Genomic DNA, 26,087 nt, shown 5'->3' on the forward strand with positions numbered 1-26,087 from the left:
ACGAGGTGCAGCTCCCAGCGCTGCAACTTCTTCCTTATGTAGTCCTTTGTTGTATTTTTGTTAAGGTTTAATAAACCTTTTTATATTTTCAAAGTGAGCACTTGTTTCTCACAATATGACTGGCTTTTCAAAAATATTAAAATTAATATTATGTGTGTTATGTTAGGAAGTTGTTCTGTATTAATTCCCTTATGTAGTGTGTTAAATATAGGTTATAACATAATGTTAAAGTAGAAACTGTGCTATGTAAGATACTCTTTAACTAGCTCAAGAAAGAGATGAGATAATCAATAAATTCTTCGCACAGAGATAACAGCAACAAGCCCCAAGAAAAGAAATATTGCCTCCTTATTGGAAAAAAACAAACTTTCTTCCACCCCCTCTTCGTCTTTGAGGCACCAACAGGATCAAGGAGGAGAAGTTGACAATAACCAGAGAACACCCTTTGTTTGAAAAGAATTTATGCACCATGTATGAGATATATGAATATGCAACAGGCCATTGCTTTTAAGAGTTAATGCTTTGTTGGCAAGCCATGCTTTTTTTGAGGAAAGCATCTGAACGTTCACAGTTCTTTGCTTTATTGTCCTCACTCTGATTGTCCAAATTCTTATTGCTCTAATTCCTATAACTATTTTTACAACCATTTTATAACTATTAAACTTTTAAAAATTTTAAAAATTTTAAAACAAGGAGCGGAGGGGGGAAAAAAGCTTTCAAGGAAGCAACCTCCCTTGACAAAGACCAGTCACATAGAAGAAAAAAAGACCTGACACAATCTTTTTCTTAGTCTCCTTACTTATATTTGGTTTTTAAAAAGTGAAGGTGGGGCTGTGTGGTGTCTGGGTTGAGAGGGTGGGGGTCTCTGCTTCTGGATGATGAAGGTGGGGGCCTCTGCTGTTTAGGATGATGAAGGGGGGGGCCTCCGCTGGGGGGGTCTCTGCTGTCTGGATGATGAAGGTGGGGGTCTCTGCTGTCTGGATGATGAAGGTGGGGGTCTCCACTGCATTAGGAGATAAAGGCAGGGCTGGTGACGGTGGGGGTCTCTGCTGGATGTGGGGTGTCTCTGCTGGATGTGGGGGTCTCTCCTGCCCTGGGAGATGGAGGCAGGGGGCTCTGCCCTCCGCGGTGGTGAAGGTGAGGGTCTTCAGCGCACAGCATGATGAAGGAGGGGTCTCCAGAGCGTGAGATGGTGAAGGTGGGCGCCTCTGCTCTCCTGGGTGGTGAAGGTGGGGGTCTCCCCTCCAGGGGATGATGAGGGCAGGGGTCTCGGGATGGGGAGGGGTCCCACCCGCAGCATCACCAGCAGTACCCCACCAGCCCCTCCCGGCGCACAGGGAACCACCCCCGCTCCGCCCCGGCCTGGGCGGTGCCGGAGGAGCGGAACGGGGCCACGGGGCTGGCAGGGAAGTTCCGCCCCCGGGCCGGGCCGGGCCGGGCGGGGTCGGTGCCGGTGCCGGTGGCGGTGGCGGGGCCATGCGCGACGGGAGCTGGCGGGGGCGGCGGGGCCATGGGGGCGATGGGGCCGCGGCTGCTGCTGGCCGCGGGGCTGCTGCTCGCCGCTGGCACCGGCAGCACTGCAGGTGAGCGGGGAACCGGGGTCCCGAGTGGGGTGGGGGGTCGGTGGGGAGCGCGGGGCATGGCGGGGATACCCACTGGGAGCGGCCCGGGAGGACCGGGATGGCATTGGGGCTCGTAGCCCCTCTGGAAGCTCGTTGCCACCTCGCCAGGATGTCCGGTGTGTCCTCCCGGTACGCTCGGTGCGCCCCCCGGTACGCTCGGTGCGCCCCCCGGTGCGCGCGGTGCCCCGTCCCCGGGATGCTTGGTGCCCCCCGGTACTCTCGGTGCCCCTTCCCAGGGATGCTCGGTGCCCCCCGGTACTCTCGGTGCCCCCTCCCAGGGATGCTCGGTGCCCCCCGGTACTCTCAGTGCCCCCTCCCAGGGATGCTCGGTGCCCCCCGGTACTCGCGGTACCCCCTCCCCGGGATGCTCGGTGCCCCCTCCCCGGGACGCTCGGTGCTCCCCCGGTACCGCGGTTCTGTCCCCTCGCTCCCCGGGTTGGTGGGGCCGTGCAGAGCGGGGTTTGATGCTCCCTCCAAACCCCATCCCAGGGCTCTGGGCGGGCAGGGGTTCCCCAAAAGCTGGCGGGAGGGGGGGGGTCTGAGTCAGCCGAGCCGGGCTCCCAGCCCTGCCCAGTCTCTGTGCTGGTTGTACTGGGCAGCCGGCCGAGGTGATGCAAGGCTTGGCCGAAGAGCCCAGCCCGTCCTCCTGCAGCCCCCAAACAGGGGGGTTCCCCCAGGCTCTGCTGGGAGCCGTGCTGTCAGTGTGGGGGTCCCTGGCACTGCTTCCCACCTGTCCTGGGGGCTGCAGTGGGTGACTGCAGGGGGGCTGTAATGCCTTGGGTGACCAGACTTTGATGGGTGACCGGGAGGGTCCAGGGTGCAGGTTGGGGGTCCAGGGTGTGCTGGGTGACCTTGGGGGTCTGGGTTGTGATGGGTGACACAGTGGTGAGGGTCTGGGCTGTGCTGGGTGACCGTGGGGGTCTGGGCTGTGATGGGTGACACAGTGGTGAGGGCCCTGTGCAGGTGACAGCTCGCAGCAGCAGCAGCGCAGTGAGGAATTAGGACACTCCTGGTCAGTGACCCCGTGGGTGCTGTGGGATAACCGGACACTCAGCTTGGCAGAAGCCACCCAGGTGAGCCCTGCCCACATCCCTGGGGTCCCCCACACTTGTGACAGTGCCTGGCACCCCGCCACCTCCCCCTGCCCTCTTCTCAGTGCAGGACATGCAGTGTCCTGGTGCCACATCCCCGGGGTCCCCAGCACCCAGAAGCAGTGGGGAGGGGGCCCCTCAGCAAATCCCCCTTCCCCTCCTGATGCTGGGAGGGACCTTTCTGGGTCGGGGTACCCACCCCGCGCCCCTCCCGGGTGGGGCGGAAGGGCCCAGCCCACCCCGCGGCCGTAGGGAGTCTCTGCAATGTTTCCGCAGCGCTGCAACGGGCAGGAAGAGCGGGGGGAACGGGGTGGGGGCCCCGCTCGGTCCAGCCCCCCTTTCCCTGACACAATGAGCCCGGGAGGGAGGGACGCTTCCTGCGGGGTGGGCAGGGCATCCCTTCCCATCCCTTCCGACCTCTCCCTCCCTCCGGCACGCGCCAGGGCCAGGCGGTGCCTCTGGGGGTGCATGGGGAGGGATGGGGCAGCTTGGGTTAGGGGGTACCCCCTTAACCCCGGCCTGTGCCAGGGGGGGTTCCCCGCCCGTCTGACAGTCCTGCTGGAGCTGGAGGGGGTGCGGCTGCTGCTGGAGCTGGAGCAAAACTGGTGAGTCTGTGGTTGTGGGGGTAACCGCAGGGCATGGGATGGAGCTTCTGGACCCGTGCAGGGTGGGGGTCCTCCTGGGACCCTGGGGCTCTGCCTCTGTCCATGGTGCACTTAGAGTGGGGGTCTCTTATTCCCTGTCTGCATCCATGCGCAGGTGGGGTGGGGGCTCCAGGGTGCACCCACAGCAGGGTGGGAGGTGCTGAGTCCTCCCTTCCTGCCGGGGTGTGCTCAGGGCAGGGTGAGCTGGGGGTTCCTGCTGTGGGTGACACGAGTCTCTGGCAGGGAGCTGGTGCAGGGCACTGGGGCACTGCTCTATTACCTGCCCGATGGCACGCGGGCGATCCAGGAGCCCAGAGAGCAGGTATGGCCTCCAGCATGGCTGGCACCTGTGCTGTCCCCAAGCTGTCCCTGTACCCCAGGGGGACCCCAGCCTGGGGCTGGATCCTGAGCCCCCTTCTCTGCTGCAGGAGCACTGCTGCTACCAGGGGACAGTGCAGGGCTTCCCTGGCTCCTGGGCCAACCTCTGTGCCTGCGCTGGACTCAGGTGAGCCCCCAAGCCCAGTGGTCTGTGAGCCCACTCCCACTGTGCTGATGATGGGATGGGCTCCATATCCCAGCTCCTCTGTCCTTCCCCAGTGGCCGCCTCTGGCTGTCAGACACCAGGAGCTACACACTGGAGCCAGACACCAGCAGTCCCACAGGGCAGCACGGGGCATCCCACCTTCGGCTGGAGCCACAGAGCTGCAGGCAGGGCCCCCACCCTGGGGCAGAGGCAACAGAGCCCCCCTGGCCACAGAGGGTAGGTCACCCAGGGGTCTTGCCCCACAGTGTCCATGTAGCAGCACTCTGACCCCTCTCTGTGGTCTTTTTGGGGTCCCTGGATGGAGGAGGAAGGAATGAATGTGACTCCATGTTCTTAGAAGGTTAATTTATTATTTTATGTTATTATATTATATTAAAGAATGCTATACTAAAACTAAACTGTACTAAAGAATACAGAAAGGATACTTACAGAAGGCTTAACAAGATAATAATGAAAAACTCGTGACTGACTCCTCAGAGTCCGACACAGCTGATGGTGATTGGTCATTAAGTAAAAACAATTCACATGAAACCAATCAAACAACTACCTGTTGGATAAACAGTCTCCAAACTACATTCCAAAGCAGCAAAACACAGGAGAAGCAGAGGAGATAATTATTGTTTTCATTTTTCTCTGAGGCTTCTCAGCTTCCCAGGAGAAGAAATCCTGGTGAAGGGATTTTTCAGAAAATATGACAGTGACACCTTTCTGTCCCCAGGGCAAGCGGGCAGCGGCAGAGCAGCACTTTGTGGAGCTGGTGATGGTGGTGGACCACGCTGCGGTGAGTGCTGGGCAGTGTCCCCACAGCAGGGGCTGCCCTTCCCACAGCCACCCCTGTGACCCCTCTCCCTGTTTCCCCAGTTCCAGAATTACCCCAACCTACAACGTGTTCACACCCGGACCCTGGAAATCGCCAACCAGGTGGATGTGGTGAGTCATGGTTGTGCCTGTCCATCCCAGCCCTTGCCTCTGCCGTGCTGGGGGGGCTCTGACCCCTGTGTGCTCCCCCAGTTCTTCCGCCCGCTGGGAGTGCGGGTGGCCCTGCTGGCGGTGGAGGTCTGGAGCGAGGGTGACAAGATCGCGGTGGGCGGCAGCGCCCGGGCCGTGCTGGAGCGGTTCCTGCGCTGGCGCCGGGAGGAGCTGCTGCCCCGGCTGCCCCACGACAATGCCCAGCTCCTGACGTGAGTGGGGGACAGCGTGGGGACAGGGGGATGAGGCCGCAGCAGTCCGCCAACCTGCTGTGCTCTCTCTCCAGGGGTGCCCACTTTGATGATGTGTCCGTGGGGATGTCGACTCAAGCCTCCATATGTTCCCCCACGCGCTCTGGGGGCGTCAGCATGGTCAGTGCCTCTGTCCCCCCACCCCGTCCTCCCACCAGCTGCCCTCCCTGACCCTCCTGTCCCACAGGACCACTCTGTCAGTGTCCTCGTCGTGGCCTCCACTGTGGCCCATCAGCTGGGGCACAACCTGGGCATGCGCCACGACAGCGCCGGGCGCCTCTGCGACTGCGGCGACCTCCGGCACGACCGCGGCTGCATCATGGCACCACCCACGGGGTGAGGGCAGCAGGCAGCCCTTCGGGGAGCTGGGGCCGAGCCCCTTCCTCTCCTCACCTCACCTCACGGGCCCCTTCCTGCCTCTGCAGGTTGACACCTGGCTTGAGCTTCAGCAACTGCAGCCGGCAGGACCTGGAGCGCAGCCTGCAGCAGGGCCAGGGCTGGTGCCTCTCCAATGTCCCCGAGCCCCAGCTCCTGACCGGGAGCCCCACCTGCGGGAACCACTTCGTAGAGCTGGGCGAGGAGTGCGACTGCGGCCTCAGCGTGGTACGGGGGGCTCTGGGTAGGCCTGGAGCCCTGAAGCCACCCCATTGCTCCATGGGTGTCTGGGGCTGGCAGGGTGGTTTCCAGTGCTGCTGGCACCCGCTGACTGCAGCCCCCCCACTGCAGGAGTGCACCGATCCTTGCTGCAACAGCAGCTCCTGCCAGCTGATGCCAGGAGCTGCATGTGCCACCGAGGACGCCTGCTGTGAGGACTGCCAGGTGTGTGGGGATGCCATGGGCACAGCAGCCACTCCCCGTGGTGGGCGAGTGCCCCACCCACCCCGTTGATCTGACCATGTCCCCCACTCACCCTGTTTATCTGACCATGTCCCCCCACCCACCCCATTGATCTGACCATGTTCCCCACCCACCCCATTGATCTGACCATGTCTCCCCACTCACCCCGTTGATCTGACCATGTTCCCCACTCACCCCATTGATCTGACCATGTCCCCCCACTCACCCCGTTGATCTGACCATGTCCCCCCACAGCTGCGCCGTGCTGGCCACGTGTGTCGGGAGCCGCTGGGCGAGTGTGACCTGCCCGAGTTCTGTGACGGGGTCTCACCACGCTGCCCCCCTGACACATTCCTGCAGGACGGGCAGCCCTGTGCCGGCGGGCGGGCACACTGCTACAGCGGGGCCTGTGCCACCTACGAGGGGCAGTGCCAGCAGCTGCTGGGGCCAGGTAGAGCAGGGCCAGGGTGGGGTGCTGGCAGCTAAGTAGGGGAGCTGAGGGTCTCTGCCCCCGCTGCAGGTGCCAGTCCTGTCTCCAGCTCCTGCATGGCTGCCCTGAACACAAGAGGAGATGAACGTGGGCACTGCGGGCAGCTCCCCAACGGCTCCTATGTCACTTGCACACAGCAGTGAGTGAGGTCCCCGTCCTTCTCCATGTCCCCCTTGCCATGCCCCCTGCCCTGACCCCTCTGTCCCTGCAGGGACACCAGGTGTGGGATGCTGCAGTGCCAGCGCAGCAGCTCCCATGGGGACAGCCCAGAAGGGTCCTGCCAGGGGATCACCCTGCCTGGGGATGAGGATGTGACCGATGCAGCCATGGTGCTGCCTGGCACCACCTGTGGCCCTGGGAAGGTGAGAAATGGGGCGACAGGGAAGGGCCCGGGGGGAATCTCCCAGTGCTGACACCCCATCCCCCACAGATGTGCCTCCAGCACCGGTGCCAGGACATCTCCATGCTGGGTGACCAGCAGTGCCAGAGCAAATGCCATGGGCACGGGGTGAGTGCAGGGCTGGGGAGCGGCTGCTGGCAGTGAGGACCTGCCCCTCAGGGGCTGAGCTCAGCCATTGTCACCCCCCCAGGTGTGCAACAACCACGGGCACTGCCACTGTGAGCGGGGCTGGGCCCCCCCAAGCTGTGACAGCCCCGGAGTGGGGGGCAGCCAGGACAGCGGCCCTGCCGGCCTTGAACGAGGTGAGGGCCCAGGCGAGCGCAGAGAATGGGGCTTTGTGCGGGTGCCGGGGGGGGACGGGCACGGCGGGGGCTGACGTGCTGCTCTCCCGCAGGGGGAAGCGCCCTGCCCACGGCCCTGCTGCTGAGCGCGCTGCTGGGGCTGGCGCTGGCACTGGGGCTGTGCCGAGCCCGCCGTGCCGGCCTGCACAAGCACCTCTGCCAGCTTGGAAAGGGCACCTCCTGCCAGTACAGGTACTGGGGGACAGGGGGGCGCATCGGGGGTGTGTGGGGGGCACGTGGGTGTTGGCACGCTCGCCTCTGCATGCGTGTGCCGAGGCACACCGGTGGCACGTGGCTGCCACGCTCACCTCTGCATGCGTGTGCCGTGACACACGGGTGACACACGCACTTCTACGTGTGTGTTGTGACATGCAGGTGGCACACAACCCCCTTGCATGCGTGTGCCGTGTCATGCAGATGGCACACCGGCCTCGGCGTGTGTGTGCCAAGACACGCAGGTGGCACGCGACACCTCTGCACGCGTTCGCCGTGGCACATCAGCGGCCTGCTCGACTCCGCTCGCTCGTGCTGTGACACACAGGTGGCACACACACCTCTTGCATGTGGCACGCAGGAGGCACGCTCAGTTCCGCACACGTGTGCTCTGGCATGTGAGCACACAGGCACACGCGTCCCCCGTGGTGGCTGCCCGGGCGCTGTGCACACGTGTCCCCGCAGAGTGACCATCCATGTGTGCGTGTGCGTCCCCAGCGCAGGTCACAGCCCTGTCACCTCACATCCCCGCGGCTCCTCTCGCCCCCCAGCCGCGGGCTGAGCCCCCCACTCTTCTCCCCACAGTGCTGAGACCCGGGTGCGGTTCCTGGGTCCCGGAGCCGCAGACGGCTGGAGCGGGTAACGTCACCTCCGGCGCCCGGGCGTGGGGCTGTCCCCGAGCCGTCCTGCTTCGCAAGGCCTCCGGTGCTGCGCTCTTCCCCTGGCAGTGCCCGTGGGGTGCGGGGCAGCCCCGGGGTGCGGGGTGTCGCATCTTCCAGCGCCGAGGGGTTCGTTTCTCTTGGGCTTCTGCTGGTGTCGGTGTCGCTCGGTGGCCGTGCGGGGTCCCCCAAGTGCCCAGAGCGAGCAGGGTCTCATCATCCTGGGTTTTCCCTGCAGGATCTCACAGCCAGAGCCCCCGTCGGGCAGCAGCCAAGGGCCCCCTGCGCGTCCCCGGCCCCCGCAGTGGCGGCAGGCCACGGAGCTGCAGGTCATGCATGGCAGCAAGGTGAGGATGGGGGTAGCGGGTGCCCAGTTCGCTCCAGTCCTGGGCTGTGGAATCCCACTCCCTGGCACCCATAGCAGCCTGGCACGGCCACTTGGCACAACCGGGATTGGAGCCCGTCCCAGCCAGGGCTGTGCGCTGAAGGGGGGTCTCTGTCTCTGCCTGGCGGGAGGGGGGTCTCCGCATGCTGCATGGCTTGTCCCCCCTCTCCCTCTCTCCGCAGCCGGCTGCCCTCGGCTCAGCCCGGCCTGATCCGCCCTCCCGGCCTCTCCCGCCGGACCCTGTGCCCAAGGTAATGCCCGGGCAGGGCGGGGGGTACCCCCCAGCCCACCCCGGACCCGCTGCATGTCTGGCTGCGCTCCAGCTCTCGGGGACTTGTGTGACACGGCTGTCCCCGGACCCCTCCTGCCCGGCGGGAGGCCGGTTCCCGCGCTCCCCCACTTGTCCCCCGCTGTCACACTGTCCCTCTCTCTCTGCCCAGGCCCCCCCCTCGGACAGGCCGCCCCCCCCCACACGCCCGCTGCCCGCAGACCCTGTGCTGCTGAGCGCTCAGGTAACGGCAGCAGCACCTGCGTGTGGGGCACGAGGCCGATTCCCACCCCCCGAGCCCGCCGGGGGGTCAGCCCACCGCCGAGCTTTGACCCCCCCCGTGCCCTTGCAGCCCCCAGGTCCAGCCAAGCCCCCTCCACCGCAGCGGCCGCTGCCCTCAGACCCCCCGGGCCCTTCGCTGGCCCGCAGTGAGACCCCCCCTGGGCACGCCTATGTCACCGTGATTCCTGCCAGGTGAGCACGGGGGGACAGCCAGGGCTGGGGGGCCCGGGGGGGTTTGAGGGGACAATGTGGGGTGCCAGGGTGGGGGCCTGCAGAGGCCTGAGGGGAGTGCGGGTGGAGGAGAGGGGGTGGCCAGGAGAAATGAGGGGCCAGAACAGGGTGGGAGAGGAGAAAGGAGAGCGTCAGGGTGGGGATGCAGAGCAGGGGACGGGGGGAGCTGCAGGGGGAAGTTGTGCCGACCCCACCCTCACCCCATCGCCCTCCCTCCTCTTGCCAGGCCCGCCCCGGCCCCGCCAGAGGCCTGAGCCGCGGGCAGGGAATGCGCAGCGCTGGATCCGCGGGGAAGGCCGAACCCCGCCGGGCTCCGCCGCCCCCTTTTTCTCCCGCCACGTCAATAAAGGGGCTGTGAGCGCCTCTGCGCTGCCTCCGCCGCACCGGCACCGGGGCACAGCGACGGCACCGGGGGGGGGAGCGGGAGGGGAACTACAACTCCCGGCAGGCCCCGCGCCGGAAGGGGCTCCCGAGCGCCGCCGCCCCCTGGCGGGGACTGCGCGCAGCTGCAGCGGGGGCGGTGTCCGGGGGCCACGTGGGCACGGGCGGGGTGAGGGGACACGGGGTGACACACGCGAGTGGGCACGTGTGTGTGTGCCAGAGCTGCTCCGTGGGCACACGAGTGCGTGAGAGCTGCTCCAAGTGTGCGAGACCTGCCCAGTGGGCACAGGAGTGTGTGAGAGCTGTTCCATGGGCACATGCATGTGCTAGGTCTGCTGTTTGGGCACACGAGTGTGTGAGAGCTGCCCAGTGGGCACACTGGTGTGTGAGAGCTGCTCCGTGGGCACACGAGTGTGTGAGAGCTGTTCTGTGGGCACATGCATGTGCTAGATATGCTGTTTGGGAACACGAATGTGTGAGAGCTGCCTGGTGGGCACACGAGTGTACAAAAGCTGCCTGGTGAGCATAGAAGTGTGTGAAAGCTGCTCTTTGGGCATACAAGTGTGTGAGAGCTTCCCAGTGGGCACACGAGTGTGTGACAGCTGCCCAATGGGCACATGAGTGTGTGAGACCTGCCCAGTGGGCACACGAGTGTGCCAGAGCTGCTCCATGGGCACACGAGTGTGTGAGAGCTGCTCCAAGTGTGTGACAGCTGCCCAGTGGGCACACGAGTGTACAAAAGCTGCCTGGTGAGCATACAAGTGTGTGAAAGCCGCTTTTTGGGCATACAAGTGTGCCAGAGCTGCTCCATGGGCACACATGTGTGTTAGAGCTGCCCAGTGAGCAGGGACATGCATGGGAATGCCCACACAGGGGCACACGCGTGTGCAAGAGCTGCTCAGTCTGTGTGGGCGCAGGTGTGTGTGTGTAAGAGCTGCTTTAGGGGCACAGGTGTGTGTAAGAGCTGCCTGGTGGACAGAGATGTGTGAGTGTGAAAGCCACCGTGTGTGCATGGTGACACAAGTCACATGTGGTCACACAAGGGGCTGCCACAAATGCACACGTGTGTGCAGGAGCTGCCCGGTGGGCACACTCATGGGCAGAAGCTGTCACCAACATGGGCACACACGTGTGCAGGAGCTGCCACACACTCATGAGCACATGTGTGTGTGTGTAAGAGCTGCCCTGTGGGTCTGGACACACGTGTGTGCAGGAGCTGTCCTGTGTGCTCGGGCAGGAGCTGCCACACATTTGTGCAAGAGCTGTTTTCTGGGCAGGAACGTGCGTGTGCAAGCTGCCTGCTAGCCTACAGGTACACGTGTGTGTGCGAGAGCTGCCCTGTGTGCTCACCACGTGTGCGTGCAGGGCGGGGACCCACATCTGAACGGGCACAGGTGTGCAAGAGCTGCTCTGTGTGCTCACCACATGTGTGTGCAGAGCAGGGACCCACATCTGAACGGGCACGGGTGTGCAAGAGCTGCTCTGTGTGCTCACCACATGTGTGTGCAGAGCAGGGACCCACATCTGAACGGGCACGGGTGTGCAAGAGCTGCTCTGTGCGGGCACAGATGTGGCAGGAACACGTGTGAGCAAGAGCACGTTGGGCACACACGTGTGCAACAGCTGCCTGGTGGGCAGGGACACGGGTGCCACACCTGAGCAGGAGCTATCACACATGAGCACACACGTGTAGAGGAGCTGTTCTGAGGACACAGACACACACACGTGTGCAAGAGCTGCCTGGTGGGCAGGGACACAGGTGTCACACCTGAGCACACGTGTGCAGGAGTTGTTCCAAGGATACAAACACACACACGTGTGCAAGAACTGCACTGTAGGCTTGGTCACAGGTGTCAAACGTGAGCACACGTGTGTGCAGGAGCTCTTTGGGGACACACACACACACACATATGTGCAAGAGCTGCCTGGTGGGCAGGGACACGTGGCCAGCAGCTGCCACCACCGCGGGCACACGCGTGTGCAAAAGCCATCCCATGTGCACGGGTACACGCGTGCAAGAGCTGCTCGTGGGCACAGCCACGCGTGGGCAGGAGCTGCCCGGTGGGCCCGGGCACACACGTGTGTGAGAGCTGCCCCGTGTGAGCTCCCCGTGCCCGCAGGGCCTGGTACCGGTGGCTGCCGATGCCCGGTACCGGCGGGGGCAGCCAGCGCTGCCGGTGCCGGTACCGGGGCGGTGCCCGATTAGGCCGGAGCCGCCGGTGCCAGGGGCGGTGCCCATGGATGCCCGGGGCGTCGGTGCCGGTGCCAGGGATGCTGTTACCGGGGATGCTGAGCCCACATGCCCGGGCACTGTTGGTCCCGGTGCCGGTGGATATTCACGGTACCGGCTCGGTGTCGGGCTAGGAGAGGTACCGGGGAGTTGCCAGGGATACCGGTGCCGGTGGATGTTGGTGGTACCGGGGTTGCCGGACTGGGGCGTGGCTGCTGGTGCCGGTCCTGGTGCCGCTGGCTGCCGGTGGGGAGTTACCGGTCTCGGTGCTGGTCCCGATGGCGGTGCCGGTGCCGGTGGGTGCCGGTGCCGCCCGCCAAGGGTTAATGGCAGTCGGTGAAGTTGCCGGGCGGCGGCGCGGCGGGATTGGCCCGAAGTTGTCGGGGCGGGCCGGGCCGTGCCGAGCCCCGCCGGGCAGCCAGCTCTGGCGGCCCGCGCCGCCGCCACGGGACGGGACGGGACGGGACGGGAGGGGCGGCGGGCGGTGGGCTCGGGGGGGCGGGGCTGCTGGCCACCGGGCCACCGGGCGCCCACGGGCGAGACTGAGCCGGGGAGCACCTCCCGGTGGGACCGAGCCCCCGGGCATCCCCGACAGCAGCGAGCCCCCAGGTAATGCCGAGCAGGCGAGCGGCCCCCGGTGCGCCGAGCCCCCGGGCATCCCCGGTGGTACCTCCCGGTGGTACCTCCCGGCACCAAGCCCCGGTGGTACCGAGCCCCGGTGGTACCGAGGCACTGGGCAGCGCTGGGCGTTGGGCAGCGGGTGAGAAGCCCTGGGGGTGCTGAGCTCTGAGCAGCACCGGGTACCCCCGGTGGTACCGAGCCCCGGGCAGTGCAGAGCCGGTGAGTGCCCCAGCTGGTACCGACCCCCGGTGCCCACGGGGGACACTGAGCCCTGAGCACTCCCGGTGGCACCGAGCCGCTGGGCATCCCTGGGTGCCACCGAGGCAGCGAGCACACCTGGGTGGTGCTTAGCCCCAGGCACTGCTGGTGGCACTGAGCCCCGGGTGGCATCCAGCTCGTGAGTCTCCCTCAGTGACACCAAGCTCTGGGTGTTCCTGGGCAGCCCTGGTTGCCCCCAGGCCAGTGGGCACTCCTGGTGGCACCAAGCCCTTGGTGGCACCGAGATGGTGGGCAGTCCTGGTGCTGCCAGTCTGCCGGTGGTACCCGCCTGTGCTGAGCCTGAATGCCCTTGGTAGCACTGAAGTCTGGGCATCCTCTCGTGGCATCAGGCTGGTGGGTAGCACTTCAGGGCTGTGGGTTTCCATGGTGGGGGCACTCCAGCACCATTGGTGCTGCCTGTGAGCTTGGCTGTCACCAGGGTCTGGCTCCATCCCCCTTCCAGCCTCCTCCATTTTAGGTATTTCCCAGCTCGGGGCTTCTCAGGGAGCAGGAGGCAGGGTCAGGATCCTGGGGCCTCCCCCACGGAGCTCCTGGGCTCTGGGCCTGCTGCACTGGGGCACACCGGCACATGATGGGCAGGGCTGGGGGTGCAGACGCTGCCTTGCTCCCACCCTGCAGATGGGAGAGGTGAGACCCCACCAGCCATGGATGCCCCAGGAAGGGGGGCTCTGTGTGCCCCTCTGCTGGGTCAGGCAGGGCCCTGTGCCCCCAGCCCTTGGCTCTGCCCAGGCCCGTCCCAGCCAGCGTCACCCGTGGGATGCTCTGAGTCAGCAGGAGTCTGTGCTCCATCCTGCCCTCGGGGAGCCCCCAGCCTGAGTGGGGTGTTGGGGGTTCAATCCCCCCTTTGCCAGCGCTGCCATCCTGCTGATGAATATTCTGGACTCTGCCAGAACCGTCTGTGAACACCAGCTGCACCGGGGCCAGCTTGGGGGCCGAGGTCTCCCTGCCAGCCCCTCTTTTCCATCACCCATCCCAGAATCTCAGGACCAACCGTGTGCACACGCGTGTGCACGTTCATGTGTGTGCACACGTGTGTGTGCCTGCACAGCTGCTCCACCCCAGCCTTGCTGTCGGCACAACCCTGAGCTCACAGCATCCCCAGTGCTGCACCCCTGCCCTGCCCGCCCCGTGCCCCCTGCCCCGGCTGCCACCCCCTGCTAGCACCGTGCCGGGGCTGGAGCGTCCCCAGCACACGGTCCCCCAGCGGCGTGTCATGTCCGATCAGCGGCCAGGCGGGTGCCTGGGGCGAGGGGCTTTGTGCCTGGGCAGCGTGGCTGCACAAACCCCCCCGGCCGCGGTGGCCGAGCCCATTCAGCTCCAGCGGCCTGCAGCTAATCCGAACTGATGCCTGGCTGTCGGGGGTTTTTTGGGAAAAGCCCAGCTCCCTGCTCCGCTGGGGCAGCAGGGCACCCCTCCTAAGAGACCCCCGGCTTGTCCTGCCCGGCAGGTTCCTGCGGGACGATTACTCCATCCAGGTGGCCATCAATGACTACCTGGACATCTACTGCCCGCACTACGAGGGGGCGGTGCCGGCCGGCCGGGCAGAGACCTTCACGCTCTTCATGGTGGATCGGGAGGGTTATCGCGGCTGCTACGAGACCCCCGGCGCCTTCAAACGCTGGGAGTGCAACCGGCCCCGGGCGCCCTTCGGGCCCGTCCGATTCTCCGAGAAGATCCAGCGTTTCACCCCCTTCTCACTCGGCTTCGAGTTCCAGCCGGGGGAGACTTACTACTACATCTGTGAGTCCCCTCTGGGAGCCGCGGGGGCTGCGCTGGGGTCACGGGGCGCTGGGTGTGCTTCCCGGGGTCAGAACACGTCAAGGGGTCTTGAGTGCAGCTCTCCAGGGTTGGGTGTCACCAGGATGCCCATGGAGCCGAGTTTAGGGCGTGTGGGGGGTGAGGCTACAGCCAGGATGCCACTGAGGGTGAGGGGAACATGGGGGTTCTGAATGATGCCAGGGCTGAGGTGCAGGAGGCTGTGGGTGTCCCAAGGGTGGGGGCACGAGGGGATGGGGATGCAGGGGGTGTCTGGATGCCCTGGGGTAGAGGATTCATCGAGGTGTGGGGTGCAGAGGGGTTCTAGATGCCCTGGGGTGGGGAATTCATGGAGATGTAGGGTGCAGAGGGGTTCTGGATGCCCCTGGAGGGTGGCACGAGGGCATCGGGGTTAAAGGGGTTTCTGGATTCCCATGGAGGGGGGCACAAGAGGATCAGGGTGCATGGGTGGGGTCTGGGTGCCCTGGTGTGGGGAGGTGGGTTGCAGGGTGGGCTCTGGGTGCTCTGGCAGGGGGCACGAGGGCTCGGGGTGCCCCCGGTTCGGGGTGTCCCCGATTCGGGATGCCCTCGGTTCGGGGTGCAGGGTGGGCTGTGCGTGCTCCGGGGTTGGGGCACGAGGAGTTGGATTCCCCCCGGTTCGGGGTGCAGGGGGTGTTTGGGTGCTCCGGGGTCGGTGCCGCCGGTTCGGGGTGCAGGGTGGGCTCTGGGTGCTCCGGAGTGGGGGCACGAGGGGTCGGGGTGTCCCCGGTTCGGGGCGTCCCTAGTACGGGGTGCCCTCGGTTCGGGGTGCAGGGGATGTTTGGGTGTTCCGGGGTTGGGGCACGAGGGGTCGGGGTGCCCCCGGTTCGGGGTGCAGGGGGTGTCTGGGTGCTCTAGCGGGGGTCACGAGGGGTCGAGGTGCCGCCGGTTCGGGGTGCCGCCGGTTCGGGGTGTCCCCGGTTCGGGGTCCCGGGGGGGCTCTGCGTGCTCCGGGGTGGGGGCGCCGTCCCCGCGTTCCGCCAGGAGGGGGCGCCCCCGGCCCGCGCGGAGCCGCCGTCGGGGGGTCCCGGGGGGGCCGCACCGGAGCCGGTCCCCGCTGACCCCCCCTGCCCAGCCGTGCCCAGCCCCGAGAGCGCCGGGCGATGCCTGAAGCTGCGCGTCACCGTCTGCTGCAGAGGCACCAGTGAGTCCGGCCGGGGGGGCTGTGCCCCGAAACTCGGGGGCTCCACCGGTCCCCACTGGGGGATACCGGAGCCTCGGGGGCGGTTCCACGTAACCCACGGGAGCCGGTTCCTGACATCGGTGGGTTTTTTTCAGCGCCAGAGCCGGTGACAGAGGTGCCGAATTCGCAGCCCCGAGGGCGCGGTGGGCCCGAAGGTGGGTACAGGGGTGGGGCTGGGAGCTCGGGGACCGGCTCGCCCTGACCACTGCTTCTGCCCTGGCAGATGTGGCTCCTGCCCGGGGCACCGCGGTGCCATCACAGCCCTGCAGCCCATGCCTGACGCTCGTGCTCCTGGCCCTGCTCTGGATCTGACCCCGGCGCTGCCCCTGGCGGGGGGATGGGCTCCTCTGCCCCAACGCCGCTTCCAGACTCTTCCTCCCAGCCAACCCCCCCGAGCCCGTGGGGCAGCCCCAGGCCATGACCCGCCTGCTGGACCTCCGCAAAGCCGAGCTGGGGCCAGGAGCTCCGGGCTGGAAGGTGAGGGGCAGCGGGGGCTCCGGGGCACTGGGTGGGCATCTGCCTGCTGCCCCGAAGCATCCCTGGACGGGGCTCTCTCCGTCTCAGGGCCATCGCATCGCCGCACGTCGGGATTGCCGCGAATCCGCGCTGGGATCGCCACACCCCGGCCCTGCCCCACCGGCCACCGGCCCGGCGCTGGGGTCCCCTCAGCGAACGCCTGCTCTGCCCCACGGCCACCACCTCATCTCGTGCCTTTCCCCACGGACCCCCTCCCCTGGGGCCCAGGGACCCCCGACCCCGGAGCGGGGCAGCAGCTCCGATGGCGGCATCCGCCGCTGCTGTGTCCTCCTGCAGCGAGGACACGCTGATCTGTCTTCTGGGAAGACGCCTTCCTCCGTGCCCTCGGTTTGGTTTTAACCCTTGGTAGTGACTGAGCAATACAATATTTGCAAGATCGCTGCGCCCCCGGCTGTGCAGCCCCCCTGCCATCCCCCTGCCCGTGCCCCCCAACCCTGCGCGGGTGCCAGGGCAGCTCCTCCAGGGTGTCCCTGCCCCTCGCTCCCTGCACAGCCCTCATGGCCAAGGGCTTCATTGCAGCAGTTTGATATTGTCATCAGCTCCTGTCACCGGAGAGCTTTAATTACAGATGAGCTGCTGGTGATTAACACCTGGTGGTGGGATGAGCAGTGGGACAGGGGGTGAGGGGGCAGTGGGCTTGGGGGTCACTCACCCAAAGCCCCCAGCCAGGCACCCTGGTCCCTCTTGCCACCTTTGGGTGTGGTTGGGGTGTCCACAGAGCAGCCGCTCTCTGTCCATCTCTCCATCTATGCACCCCATAAGATGCCAGAAATGGGGGGTGTGGGGAGCTGCAGGGTTTTCCCCTTCCTGAGTGGAAGGGGGACCAGCGGGGGCTGATCCCATGGCACAGCTGTGTCCCTGTCAGAGTCACAGCTCTGCCACATGCCTCAGGCTTGCCAACCGATGGGAGAGTTCCCTGATGCTCTCAGCCCCCCATCCCATGAATGCAGCCCCCCACTTGCCCTCCTGAGGGGCTCGAGAGGGGCCCAACTCCCCCCGGGGCCGCCTACAGCAGGGCCCCCCAGCCCCTCGCCGTGCAGGCGTTGCCGGCCGCCTGCCGCAGTGGTGCCGGGCACGTCAGACAGGTTTTATGGCTTCTGGGAGAAAGAAGCTGCTTGGCAAGAGGCTGAGCAAAAGCATCGACCGTGCCGCTCCCCTCCCCCCGCGCGGCTGCCTGCCCTTCCCCCACTGCACCCCATCGTGCACCCCGTCCTGCAGGGAGGGGTGCCCCCTCCCCCTGGGGGACACGGAGGCTGCCTAGTGCAGGGGGGGCATCTCCTGTGGGACCCTCCCCTCCCCAGGATGGGGTGAGACATTCTGGGGGACATCATACCCGAGGGATCCCCGTGTAGGATGCTGGGTGGGGCATCCCCCAAAGTACCCACCTGCGGGGATGCTGGGGGGCAGTGGGGCCTGTAGGACCGGTGGGTGGGGATGTCAGGGGTGATGGTGACTTGTGGGACCCCCATGCAGGGATTCCAGGGGACAGCCATGTCCTGCAGGACCCCCATGCAGGGATGATTGGGGGCTGTATCCTGCAGGACCCCCATGCAGGGATTCCAGGGGGCTGTACCCTGTGGAGCCCCCATGCACAGGTTCCAGGGGACAGCCATGCCCTGTGGAACCCCCATGCAGGGATGCTGAGTGGGGGCATCCCCCAAAGAACCCCCATTCAAAGATGCTGGGGGACAGCAGTGCCCTGCAGGCTCCCTTTGCAGGGATGTTGGCGGGCAGTGCCTTGCAGGAACCCATGCAGGCATTCAAGGAGGGGCTACCCATTGCACCACCCCTTCCCCAGACCCTCAGGCATTCCCAGACAAGGCCAAGGGGTCCCTCTGGGACCCCCAGAGTGGGTGCTAGGTCTGGGTCCTGTCCTTGAGCCAGAGTTATTTGGTATGCAGGAGCTGCCACCAGCTTCAAATCCCATCGACTTCCAATGAGCAATGCCATCAATAACGGCTAATTGATGGCGCGGCCGCTCCAAATCAGATTCCCCGTCCCCTGAATCCAATTGATGGCTCCGCACCCCGCAGCCGCCGCGGCAGAAATTGAATCTATTCAAGGAATGGGCTCCATTAGCCCATCCCTTCTGTCTCACCATCCCCCTGCCTCGGGGCTGCCCCTACGCCCCCCCTCCCAGTGCCACCCACACCAGCCGGGGTGCTGGGGTGCCCATGGGGAAGAATGTGGGGTGATGATGCTGGGTGCCCCAGGTGGGTGGGAGTTAAACCTTCAGAAAGTGGGAAGGAAAAATTTATCACCTGGAATAGCAAGTGATGGGAAATGGTAATAGGCAGCACGGAGATGGAGAGCAGGATAAAGAGCCGTGTCGTGCCAGGGGCTGGGAGCCACAGCAGCCACTGAGGAGGGAGCACAGCGTGGCTGGCTGTGCCCACCCCATGGCCTGGCTCACTGTCACAACAGGGACTGTGGCACTAGGATGAGCCTGCTGGGCACAAGCCCTTTAGCTCTGTGGTGTTCCCACTCCTGGCAGCAGATCCCTCACCCAGCCACGCTGCCCCCACCCAACCCTGCTGTGGCAGGGGCTTCAGCGTGCCCCAAACATCCCTCATCACCCCAGCACGAGGATGAGGTCAGGTTCTGCAGCTGTCCCGGGGTAGCCCGAGGACACACAGAGGACACTGGGCACGGTAACCTGCCCCGAGGGATGAAAGGGGGGGGGCACAGCCCCCCAGGGCGGTGGGGCCCATCCCTGCCTGTTCCCCATGGGCGAAGGGCAACGGCAGCAGCGCCCACCCCAGAGCTGTCGAGAGCATCCCGGAGATGGGAAATGGCTCCGTGTCACCATGGAAACGGGGCCACTGGCTCGACATGCCGAGGGGACACGTGTGCTGAGGGGACACGCACGCTGAGCCCTGAGGAGCAGGGCACTGGGAATGCCAGACATTGGGCACCATGGACTGGACACCGGGCACTGGCCGCAGGACTCTGAGAGCCCATCACCCACCTCGGACCAGCTCCCTCATTACCCGGCAGCCACGGGCACTCTGAGGGATGCCACCTCTCCGTGATGCCACCTCTTCGCGATGCCACATCTTCGCGATGCCACCGTGGCCGGGCAGCTCCACAGCCCCACAGCAGGGCTGAGCAGGGGGCGCGGGGGCCGGAGCGGCCGTTCCCGAGCAGCCGCCTGATGATACGCATCGTCAAGGTTATAATTTAGCAAAACACTCAGCGGGGGCTTGGAGGGAGCTGCCCGCGCCGCTTAATTAACCGGAGCTGCACGCACCGAGCCCGCTCCTGCCATAGCAATGAGGGTGCGGGCACCGGGCTGGCGCGGCACAGGCAGAGGCTGGCACATCCCACCTGCATCCCCAGGGCTGGGCGAGCAGCTGGCCAGTCCCAGCTGCCCAGCTGGGAGCAGCGGGCACTGATGTTTGTGTCCACTCCAGGGACCAGGGTGGCAGTCAGTGTGTGTGAGACAGCCTGGCACTGGTGGGTGTGCACGTGCAGGGGTGTAGGCACAGATGTTGCCTGTGCCATCACTGTTCCGGGCCAGGGTGGCTGTTTGTCCATGCCTGTGTCCGTCTGTCCTGTCATTCCTGTGCCCTTGCATGAGCTGGAGTGCACTCCCAGTGTGATGTAATCTTGCTGGACAATAATCCTGATGGACAATGCCAGAGCAGGGATGGGCAGGAGCTGCCCTTGCTGCCAGCTCTGCTTGGACCTGCTGCAGACTGAGGGCCTGCATGGTCCCCGTGCCGGGACAATCTCTGCATCCCTGGGGAGAATGATTAGGACTTCAGTGGGTGGGTGCAAATGACACGGGGCACCACCCCAGCACAGTGCCCCTGTCTCCAGGGCAGCCAGACATTGGGGGCAGAGGCTGGGGCAGGTGCCCACCCTGGGCAGCACCTCCCAAGGGGATGCTGAGGTGCTCTGTGCCAGGGTGCCACCAGGCTCACGCCACCTGCGCTGCCATCCGGCCTCTGCAGTGGAAGGATGCTGTGGGGATGGTGGAGGTGGAGCCCTGGAGTGTCTTGGGCCCTGCTCCTGACATCCACTGATCAGCCCTGTGCTCATTTGATCCTCAGGCTGCTAACGAGCTTCCCCTGCAAAGAGCTCGTTAGCCACGGCAGAGCCTGGAGCTGCCTGACCAGCACCAGGGCAGCTCCTCAGGTGCCTGCAGTCCCAGCCCAGGGACAGGGACAGGACAGGCCAGTCCCAGCAGCTGGCAGGAGCTGGTGTGGCCAGCCTGCGGCCAGAGGCAAGTGCAGCACAGGGGGGTGGATGCTCTGAATTATTGAGCACAGGAGCACAAAGTGGCTGTGACAGCAACACCTGCATGGGGGGCACGGGGCCATGCTCACAGCCAGGCATGGGGCCCCACCTAGCCCAGATGGAGCAGCTGGGCACTGCCAGGCTGCAGGGACACTGCACCCACCCAGGATCCTCTGCCAGCCCCTCGGGTGGTGGCTGCCAGCAGCACAGGGCACCCCACACCTGCCAGCACCTCTTGGTGCTCTCCTGGCCATCCCCAGCCCCTCCTGCCGTGTCTCCTGCCCAGCACCCAGCTCTCATCACCTGGCCAGCAGCACAGGCCTGGGGTGACTGCAGCCAGTGGAGGGAACCCCCATTTTCTGTGTGCCCCCAGCCCCTCTCGTGAGCCGTTTCCAAGCGATGCATTATTGAAGCCCCCCCGTGCCATCGCTCGCGGCCGGCGTGACGGCAGGCGCCGCCTCAGCCCTGATGAATATTTCAGTCCCTGAAATCTCCTGCGCCTGCACGCTCAGCCCCAGTCCCCCCTGCCCCCCCAGCTTATTGGCTCCTTTGTTTCCCTGTGCTTCTGCCCAGCACCACGGCCACGGCACGGCAGGGGCACGGTGTCACCCTGCCCTCATCCCTGCTGACCACCTGTGGCCTGGAATGGGATGGGAATGGGCTGTTCCTGAGGGGCATGTGGGCACTGCTGGTGGCAGAGCCACACTGCCAAGATCAGTGCCAGCTGGGGGTTCCTAGGATGGCTCCTGTGTTTCCTGTGCCCATCCCCAGCCCTCATTTGGGCCTGAGAGACTGCAGATCCCCTGGCACCATCACCTGCAGGGTCAGGGCAGAAGGATGGGGACAACCTAGAGCGCAGCACATTGTGGGTCTGTCCCTGGCACCCCCCAGTTCACTGCCACCTCTGCCAGTGCTCCCAGATGCTGATTGTGTCGTGATCTGTGTGTGGTGGGAGCAGGATATCGATGCTGCTTGTCACTCCTTCATCAGATTAACGCCACTTACACAGCACCAGACACCTCACAGGTGACACCAGGGTGGCATGGCCGGGATGAGCAGAGCTTGTTCCAGGGCCAGTGGGGAGCCAGGCGCTGCGGCTGGCAGCCACAAACCCATCACTGGTGTCCTTGTCCCCTCCCCGGAGAGCTGTGGCTGCAGTAGGGCCATGTGCCAGCCCTGCCCTTCCCAAGCCTCCCACCTGGCACAGCCCTCACACCCTCCAGCACATCCACGCCATGGTCATGTCACAGCAGCAGGGGAGAGGAGTGAGGCCGGGGCTGCCACTGGTGGATGATATTGGAGTGATCTTGAGGCCAGGAGGGAGGTTTGCCATGCGGGAGGAGAGGAGAGGAGAGGAGAGGAGCCGGCTGAGTCACCCCGTGCCGGCTGCTGACTCAGGCGCTTCCTGCCAGGTAACCTCCGCCGCTGGTGTGTGGGCTGCTGGGACAAGGATGTGGCACAGGGGACGGGACCGTGGCACTGCCTGGCACACCAGTCCAGCACCCAGGGTGGGCTAAAGTGGGAGAGACCACGGCCGTGCTGCACCTTGTGGTGACCCCTTTCTACCTGGGGTCACCCTGGGACCGTGGCTGCTGGCCGTGGGAGCCACGAGGAGCTGGTGGCTCTCACCTCCCACCCGCCACCTCTGGGTGCCCACACACCCAGGGCGGGTGAGATTTGGCACAGCTGCTGGAGCCAGGGTTCCGGCAAACAGGCGTCTGGCTCCCAGGGCAGGAACCCTGCAGCTTCCTCCCGCCGGGCAGCGGGAGCAGCGGGGCTGGGAACCGCGCACGGCTTCGTCCAGCGGCTCCACCAGGAAGCTGATTTCCTCTGACGGCCCTGGCGCTGCCGCCTGGCACCGCTGCTCCCTCGCTGGTGCCGCGGTGGCAACTAACCCTCCTCTGCAAGCCCACAGAATCCAGCTCCACATAAATTAACTCAGGCCGCTAATTAACGAATCTCTCCCGTGTCCCTCTGCGCAGTAGGGCTCACTCTGGTCCCTCTGGTTAGAGGCTGCTCTGCCTGGACCTGTGGCTCACCAGGGAGTTGGCCACCCATCTTCACCTCCCCTGCATCCACACACGCCCAGGCCCAGCCCCAGGATGTCCCCCAGGATTCTTCCAGAGCTGTGTCTTCCCTCATCTCCCTGGGAAGGCTCAGCCCCTGTGCCCTCCCTGAGGCGATGCCCGCCCAATGCTCGTCAAGGCACTGGCACGGCGCAACAATCCGTGAGGCTTCATTCAAATTTAACGACTGACATGGGATATAAAAGGAAAGGGGCAGGGAGGAGCAGGGCTGCTGGGCACACAGTGTGTGCTGTGTGCCCCAGGCATGCCACCCTGGCAGGACAGATGCCCAAACACCAGCGTGGGGCTGTGAGGAGCTGCCTCAAACACCGCCAGGAGAAGCTGCCAGAAGCCAGGATGGTTCATCTCCACATGGCCATGCCAGGACTGCCAGCTACCTGCTCCCCGACCCAGGCCGTCCTCCCTGCATGCCTTTGGCTTGTTCTTGCCGTGTCTGGCTGGACACGTGCCGGCACCTGGCTGCCGCGGGCGGGTCGGAGCCCTGAGCTCAGCGCGTTGGGCCTTGGTAGGTGTGGCTGGTGAATATTTCATGCCCGCGTTCACCGAGCCCTTTCTTGGTTACACTCCTGCCTCCTCCCCGCACTCTCACCATGTTTATTTATTTAATGAATTATTTATCGGCTCCCCCTCTCGCTCGGCTGGGCGCTGCCCCCCCCCCAACTCCCCCAGCCCAGCTCCCAGCCCGGCGTGATGATTTATTGAATGCCGGCTCTGCTCTGCGGTTGCGACATTCTGTCACAGGAAGCCGCGGTTAAATATTAACCCAGGCGGGCCAAACGGGTCCCCTGCCCCGCCGGGGACACGCTCCAGCCCCTTGGGGCTCGTGGATGGCAGGTGGAGGCTTTCCCCACTGCTTTGACGCTAAAAGCTGCTGGTCCTTGTGACGAGCACAGCGTGGAGGAGACAGAGCAGGGAACCAGAGCTGCTCCGTGCCCTAGCTCTGGACAGCTCAAGGCCTCGTGTCCCCCTGAGATCGAAGCCACCAGGGCGTGTCCCCAGCCATCCCACCACAGACACCACCTCCCGTTGTGCCAAAACACGGCCAAGCCCCCTCTGTGTGTAATTCCAGGAGTAATTCCTGGTGGGTGCTGACACCTGCACACACCGTGATGCTCCGGGGCTGTGTTCTGCCCCCCAGGTGCCTTCATCCCCACCGGAGCCCTCGGTGTGTCCCTCCGTGGCCCCGCGCTCGGGTGTGCGTGGCGGGGGGACCCCCGTGGTGCGGGTGCTGACGGCGGCGCGTGCGTTGCCATGAGCGGGGGGGTTTCCATGTGGAGGTGGGTGTTGCCATGGGTTTGCCGAGCCAAGGCGTTTCCATGGTGGCAGCGCGGTGCTCTGGGTCCTCCCAGAGGTGTGCAGCACCCTGGGATGCCACCGCTGCCGCTGCCACCTCACCGCAGCCCCTGAGTGGCCCAGCCCCTGCAGCCCCCCCGACCCCAGCTCTCCCCCGCTCCCACCCCCAGGCAGCCAGAGCCCTTTTCCACGTGTTGTGTTTTCTTCACTTCACTTCTTCGGATGAATAATTAATAGAGGCTTTTTTGGTCCTCCGGGCCCTTCCGCTGGCCCCCTCCCCCTTCCTGGCGGGGTTCTGGCAAGGGCTTGGGCTCCCAGTGCCACCAGTATGGATGGGGAATGGGGGTGGGGCACAGCCTTGCCATGGGCATCACAGCACTGGGTCTCCCACCGTGCTGAGGGACCCTGCCCATCATCATCCTCCTTGTCCCCCTCCATGGCCTGGGGCAGCATCCACATGGCCTAAGGGACCCTGATAAAAAAGAGGCAGCTCTCCTCCCACACTGAGCTCCTCCCAAAACTCTGGGGAGCCAGGAGACCCCCCCCAAGACTCAGCACCAGGGCACCTGCCCAGGTCTGAGAGTCACCAGGCCCACCGGGGACATGGGAACATGACATTTGGCACCGCACCACCCTGGCCACGCTCACCACGCCAGCGAGATAGCTCCTGGCAGGAGCTGCTCAGGCCGGCTCAGCAAGCCCAGCCACAGCTTTGGGAACCTCCTGCTTTCATTCACAAGCTCCTCGAGGCTGCCAAAGCTCCCAGTGATGCACGATGCCAGCACTGCCCGGGCAGAGGCTGCTGGGCCAGTGCTGGTGGCCCCATGTGGGAGCTGGGGGCAAGCTGCACGTGTCCGCTGAGCTGTGCGTGCCCTCTGCTCTGTGTGTGCCCGCTGAGCTGCGTGTGCCAGCTGAGCTGTATGTACCCGGCGAGCTCCATGTGCCCAGGAAGCTGCGTGTGCCCGCTGAGCTGCATGTGCCCAGTGATCTGCGTGTGCCCGCTGAGCTGTGCGTGCCCGCTAAGCTGCGTGTGCCCAGTGATCTGCATGTGCCTGCTGAGCTGTGCGTGCCCACGCCGGTGCGAGCGTGCCCATGCGTGCACACGTGTGCCAGGGCGCCGATCACCTGGCACTGGGCTCTGCCGGGCAGCGCTGCACAGCAGTTGCTAAGGGATCTCGCTGAGGACGGGCAGTGGGAGCTGGCACTCAGCTCAATCCCCACACCCGGGGAGCACCCACAGCCCCCGAGGCTCCCCCAGGAACCTGCACCCCACAAACCCTTGGGGTGCGGGAAGAACGAGGGCCTGGCCGTGCAGGTGGGCACTTGGCCAAGTGCTGGCTCCTGAGGGAGGTCAGGGCAGGCGGCAGAGCCTGGCACTGTCCGTGTTCCTCGGTAGCCAGGCTGTCCTGGTACACGGGCACCCTCCCACCCACTCCTGTGCCTCCAGGGTGGCCAAACTCCTCTGTGAGCACATGTGACCCCCATGGCACTGGCAGCAGCATCGGGAGGACCCTCAGGGGTCCTGAGCCCCCACCCACGGCTCCCTCAGCAGCACAGACCCCCAGAGGCTGCTGCCCCAAGGCCAGAGCTCCTAGCCAGAGCCACCCCAAACTTGGTGGCTCCTGCCTCTGATGTCCCCAGCTGTGGGTGACCCAGGGAGATCCCAGTGGCACCTGATCCCTCAGGGACAGACGTGGGTGCACCAATGTGTGGGTGCACCCCCGGGGGTCCCAGTGAGACCCCGATGGCAGCAGGACCTTACACAGGAACAGCCCCCGCTCATGGGGGTCCTGCCGAGATTCCGGCGGCACCTGGTCCTCCTGGGACCCGGCCCCGGTGTCCCCACCCGCGGGGACCCTCAGAACCGAGCCTGCTGCCGGTGCCGAGCCGGTGTCGGGGCGGGCCCGGGGTGGCGGCGGGAGCGCGCGCGGGGGCGCGGCGGCGGCGGGCGCGCGCGGGGCGGAGCTGGGCGCCGGGGCCGCGGGGCGCGGGCGGCTCGGGCTCGGTTCTCCCTCCATTCCCCGGGATCGCGGCGGGCTCGGGCGGCGGCAGGATGGCGGCTGGGCTCCTGCCCCTGCTCCCGCTGCTGCTGCTGCTACCGGGCCGGGGGCCGCCGGGGGCCCTGGGCAACCGGCACGCCGTGCACTGGAACAGCTCCAACCCGCAGTGAGTGCGGGCGGGGGCGCCGGGACCCGCACCGGGAGGCGGGGGGG

General features: G+C 65.4%; 3 protein-coding genes across 7 annotated transcripts in view; all 3 read left to right on the plus strand.

The window, feature by feature from the left end:
* Window positions 1-1,463: 1,463 nt before the first annotated feature.
* Window positions 1,464-9,590, plus strand: ADAM15 (ADAM metallopeptidase domain 15). Of its 4 annotated transcripts, XM_041464830.1 has the most exons (24): window positions 1,464-1,583; window positions 2,586-2,695; window positions 3,242-3,318; window positions 3,601-3,679; window positions 3,786-3,862; window positions 3,955-4,117; window positions 4,620-4,682; window positions 4,763-4,831; window positions 4,913-5,082; window positions 5,157-5,241; window positions 5,309-5,457; window positions 5,547-5,724; window positions 5,848-5,940; window positions 6,214-6,409; window positions 6,479-6,587; window positions 6,660-6,810; window positions 6,879-6,956; window positions 7,039-7,150; window positions 7,243-7,381; window positions 8,300-8,408; window positions 8,629-8,697; window positions 8,887-8,958; window positions 9,067-9,188; window positions 9,454-9,590. In XM_041464830.1, the coding sequence occupies exons 1-24, from the start codon at window positions 1,511-1,513 to the stop codon at window positions 9,479-9,481; spliced, it is 2,571 nt and encodes an 856-aa protein (XP_041320764.1). In that variant the 5' UTR covers window positions 1,464-1,510; the 3' UTR covers window positions 9,482-9,590. The 4 variants fall into 4 exon arrangements, 3 of the variants coding, with proteins under 3 accessions (XP_041320764.1, XP_041320765.1, XP_041320766.1); XM_041464831.1 differs by lacking the exon at window positions 8,629-8,697; XR_005954900.1 differs by lacking the exons at window positions 8,629-8,697; window positions 8,887-8,958; window positions 9,454-9,590 and adding an exon at window positions 7,988-8,190 and having other exon boundaries at window positions 9,067-9,085.
* Window positions 9,591-12,116: 2,526 nt separating this feature from the next.
* On the plus strand, window positions 12,117-16,077 carry LOC121352177. The gene is made up of 5 exons (XM_041464891.1): window positions 12,117-12,598; window positions 14,144-14,478; window positions 15,608-15,676; window positions 15,811-15,870; window positions 15,939-16,077. Exons 1-5 carry the CDS (start codon window positions 12,117-12,119, stop codon window positions 16,025-16,027), a joined length of 1,035 nt encoding a protein of 344 aa, XP_041320825.1. The 3' UTR covers window positions 16,028-16,077.
* Window positions 16,078-25,870: 9,793 nt separating this feature from the next.
* EFNA3 (ephrin A3) overlaps window positions 25,871-26,087 on the plus strand; it is a 9,402-nt gene continuing 9,185 nt past the window's right edge. For both annotated transcript variants that reach the window (XM_041464852.1, XM_041464851.1), the window contains exon 1: window positions 25,871-26,040. In XM_041464852.1, coding sequence (XP_041320786.1) covers window positions 25,928-26,040 — 113 coding nt within the window. In that variant the 5' untranslated portion in view covers window positions 25,871-25,927. The remainder of the gene's footprint in view (window positions 26,041-26,087) is intronic.

The sequence above is a fragment of the Pyrgilauda ruficollis genome, unplaced genomic scaffold, assembly GCF_017590135.1.
Source record: "Pyrgilauda ruficollis isolate IOZ18807 unplaced genomic scaffold, ASM1759013v1 scaffold185, whole genome shotgun sequence".
NCBI classification, from domain to species: domain Eukaryota; kingdom Metazoa; phylum Chordata; class Aves; order Passeriformes; family Passeridae; genus Pyrgilauda; species Pyrgilauda ruficollis.

Excerpts from the sequence above, each read along its gene's own strand:
- LOC121352177 (XM_041464891.1), top strand. The coding sequence starts at position 12,117 with ATGGCGGTGCCGGTGCCGGTGGGTGCCGGTGCCGCCCGCCAAGGGTTA. Across the intron at positions 15,677-15,810 it reads CGTCTGCTGCAGAGGCACCA|CGCCAGAGCCGGTGACAGAG; the intron begins GTGAGTCCGGCC and ends GGTTTTTTTCAG. Across the intron at positions 15,871-15,938 it reads AGGGCGCGGTGGGCCCGAAG|ATGTGGCTCCTGCCCGGGGC; the intron begins GTGGGTACAGGG and ends CTGCCCTGGCAG.
- ADAM15 (XM_041464830.1), top strand. The coding sequence starts at position 1,511 with ATGGGGGCGATGGGGCCGCGGCTGCTGCTGGCCGCGGGGCTGCTGCTC. Across the intron at positions 2,696-3,241 it reads GCTTGGCAGAAGCCACCCAG|GGGGGGTTCCCCGCCCGTCT; the intron begins GTGAGCCCTGCC and ends GGCCTGTGCCAG. Across the intron at positions 5,083-5,156 it reads GACAATGCCCAGCTCCTGAC|GGGTGCCCACTTTGATGATG; the intron begins GTGAGTGGGGGA and ends CTCTCTCTCCAG.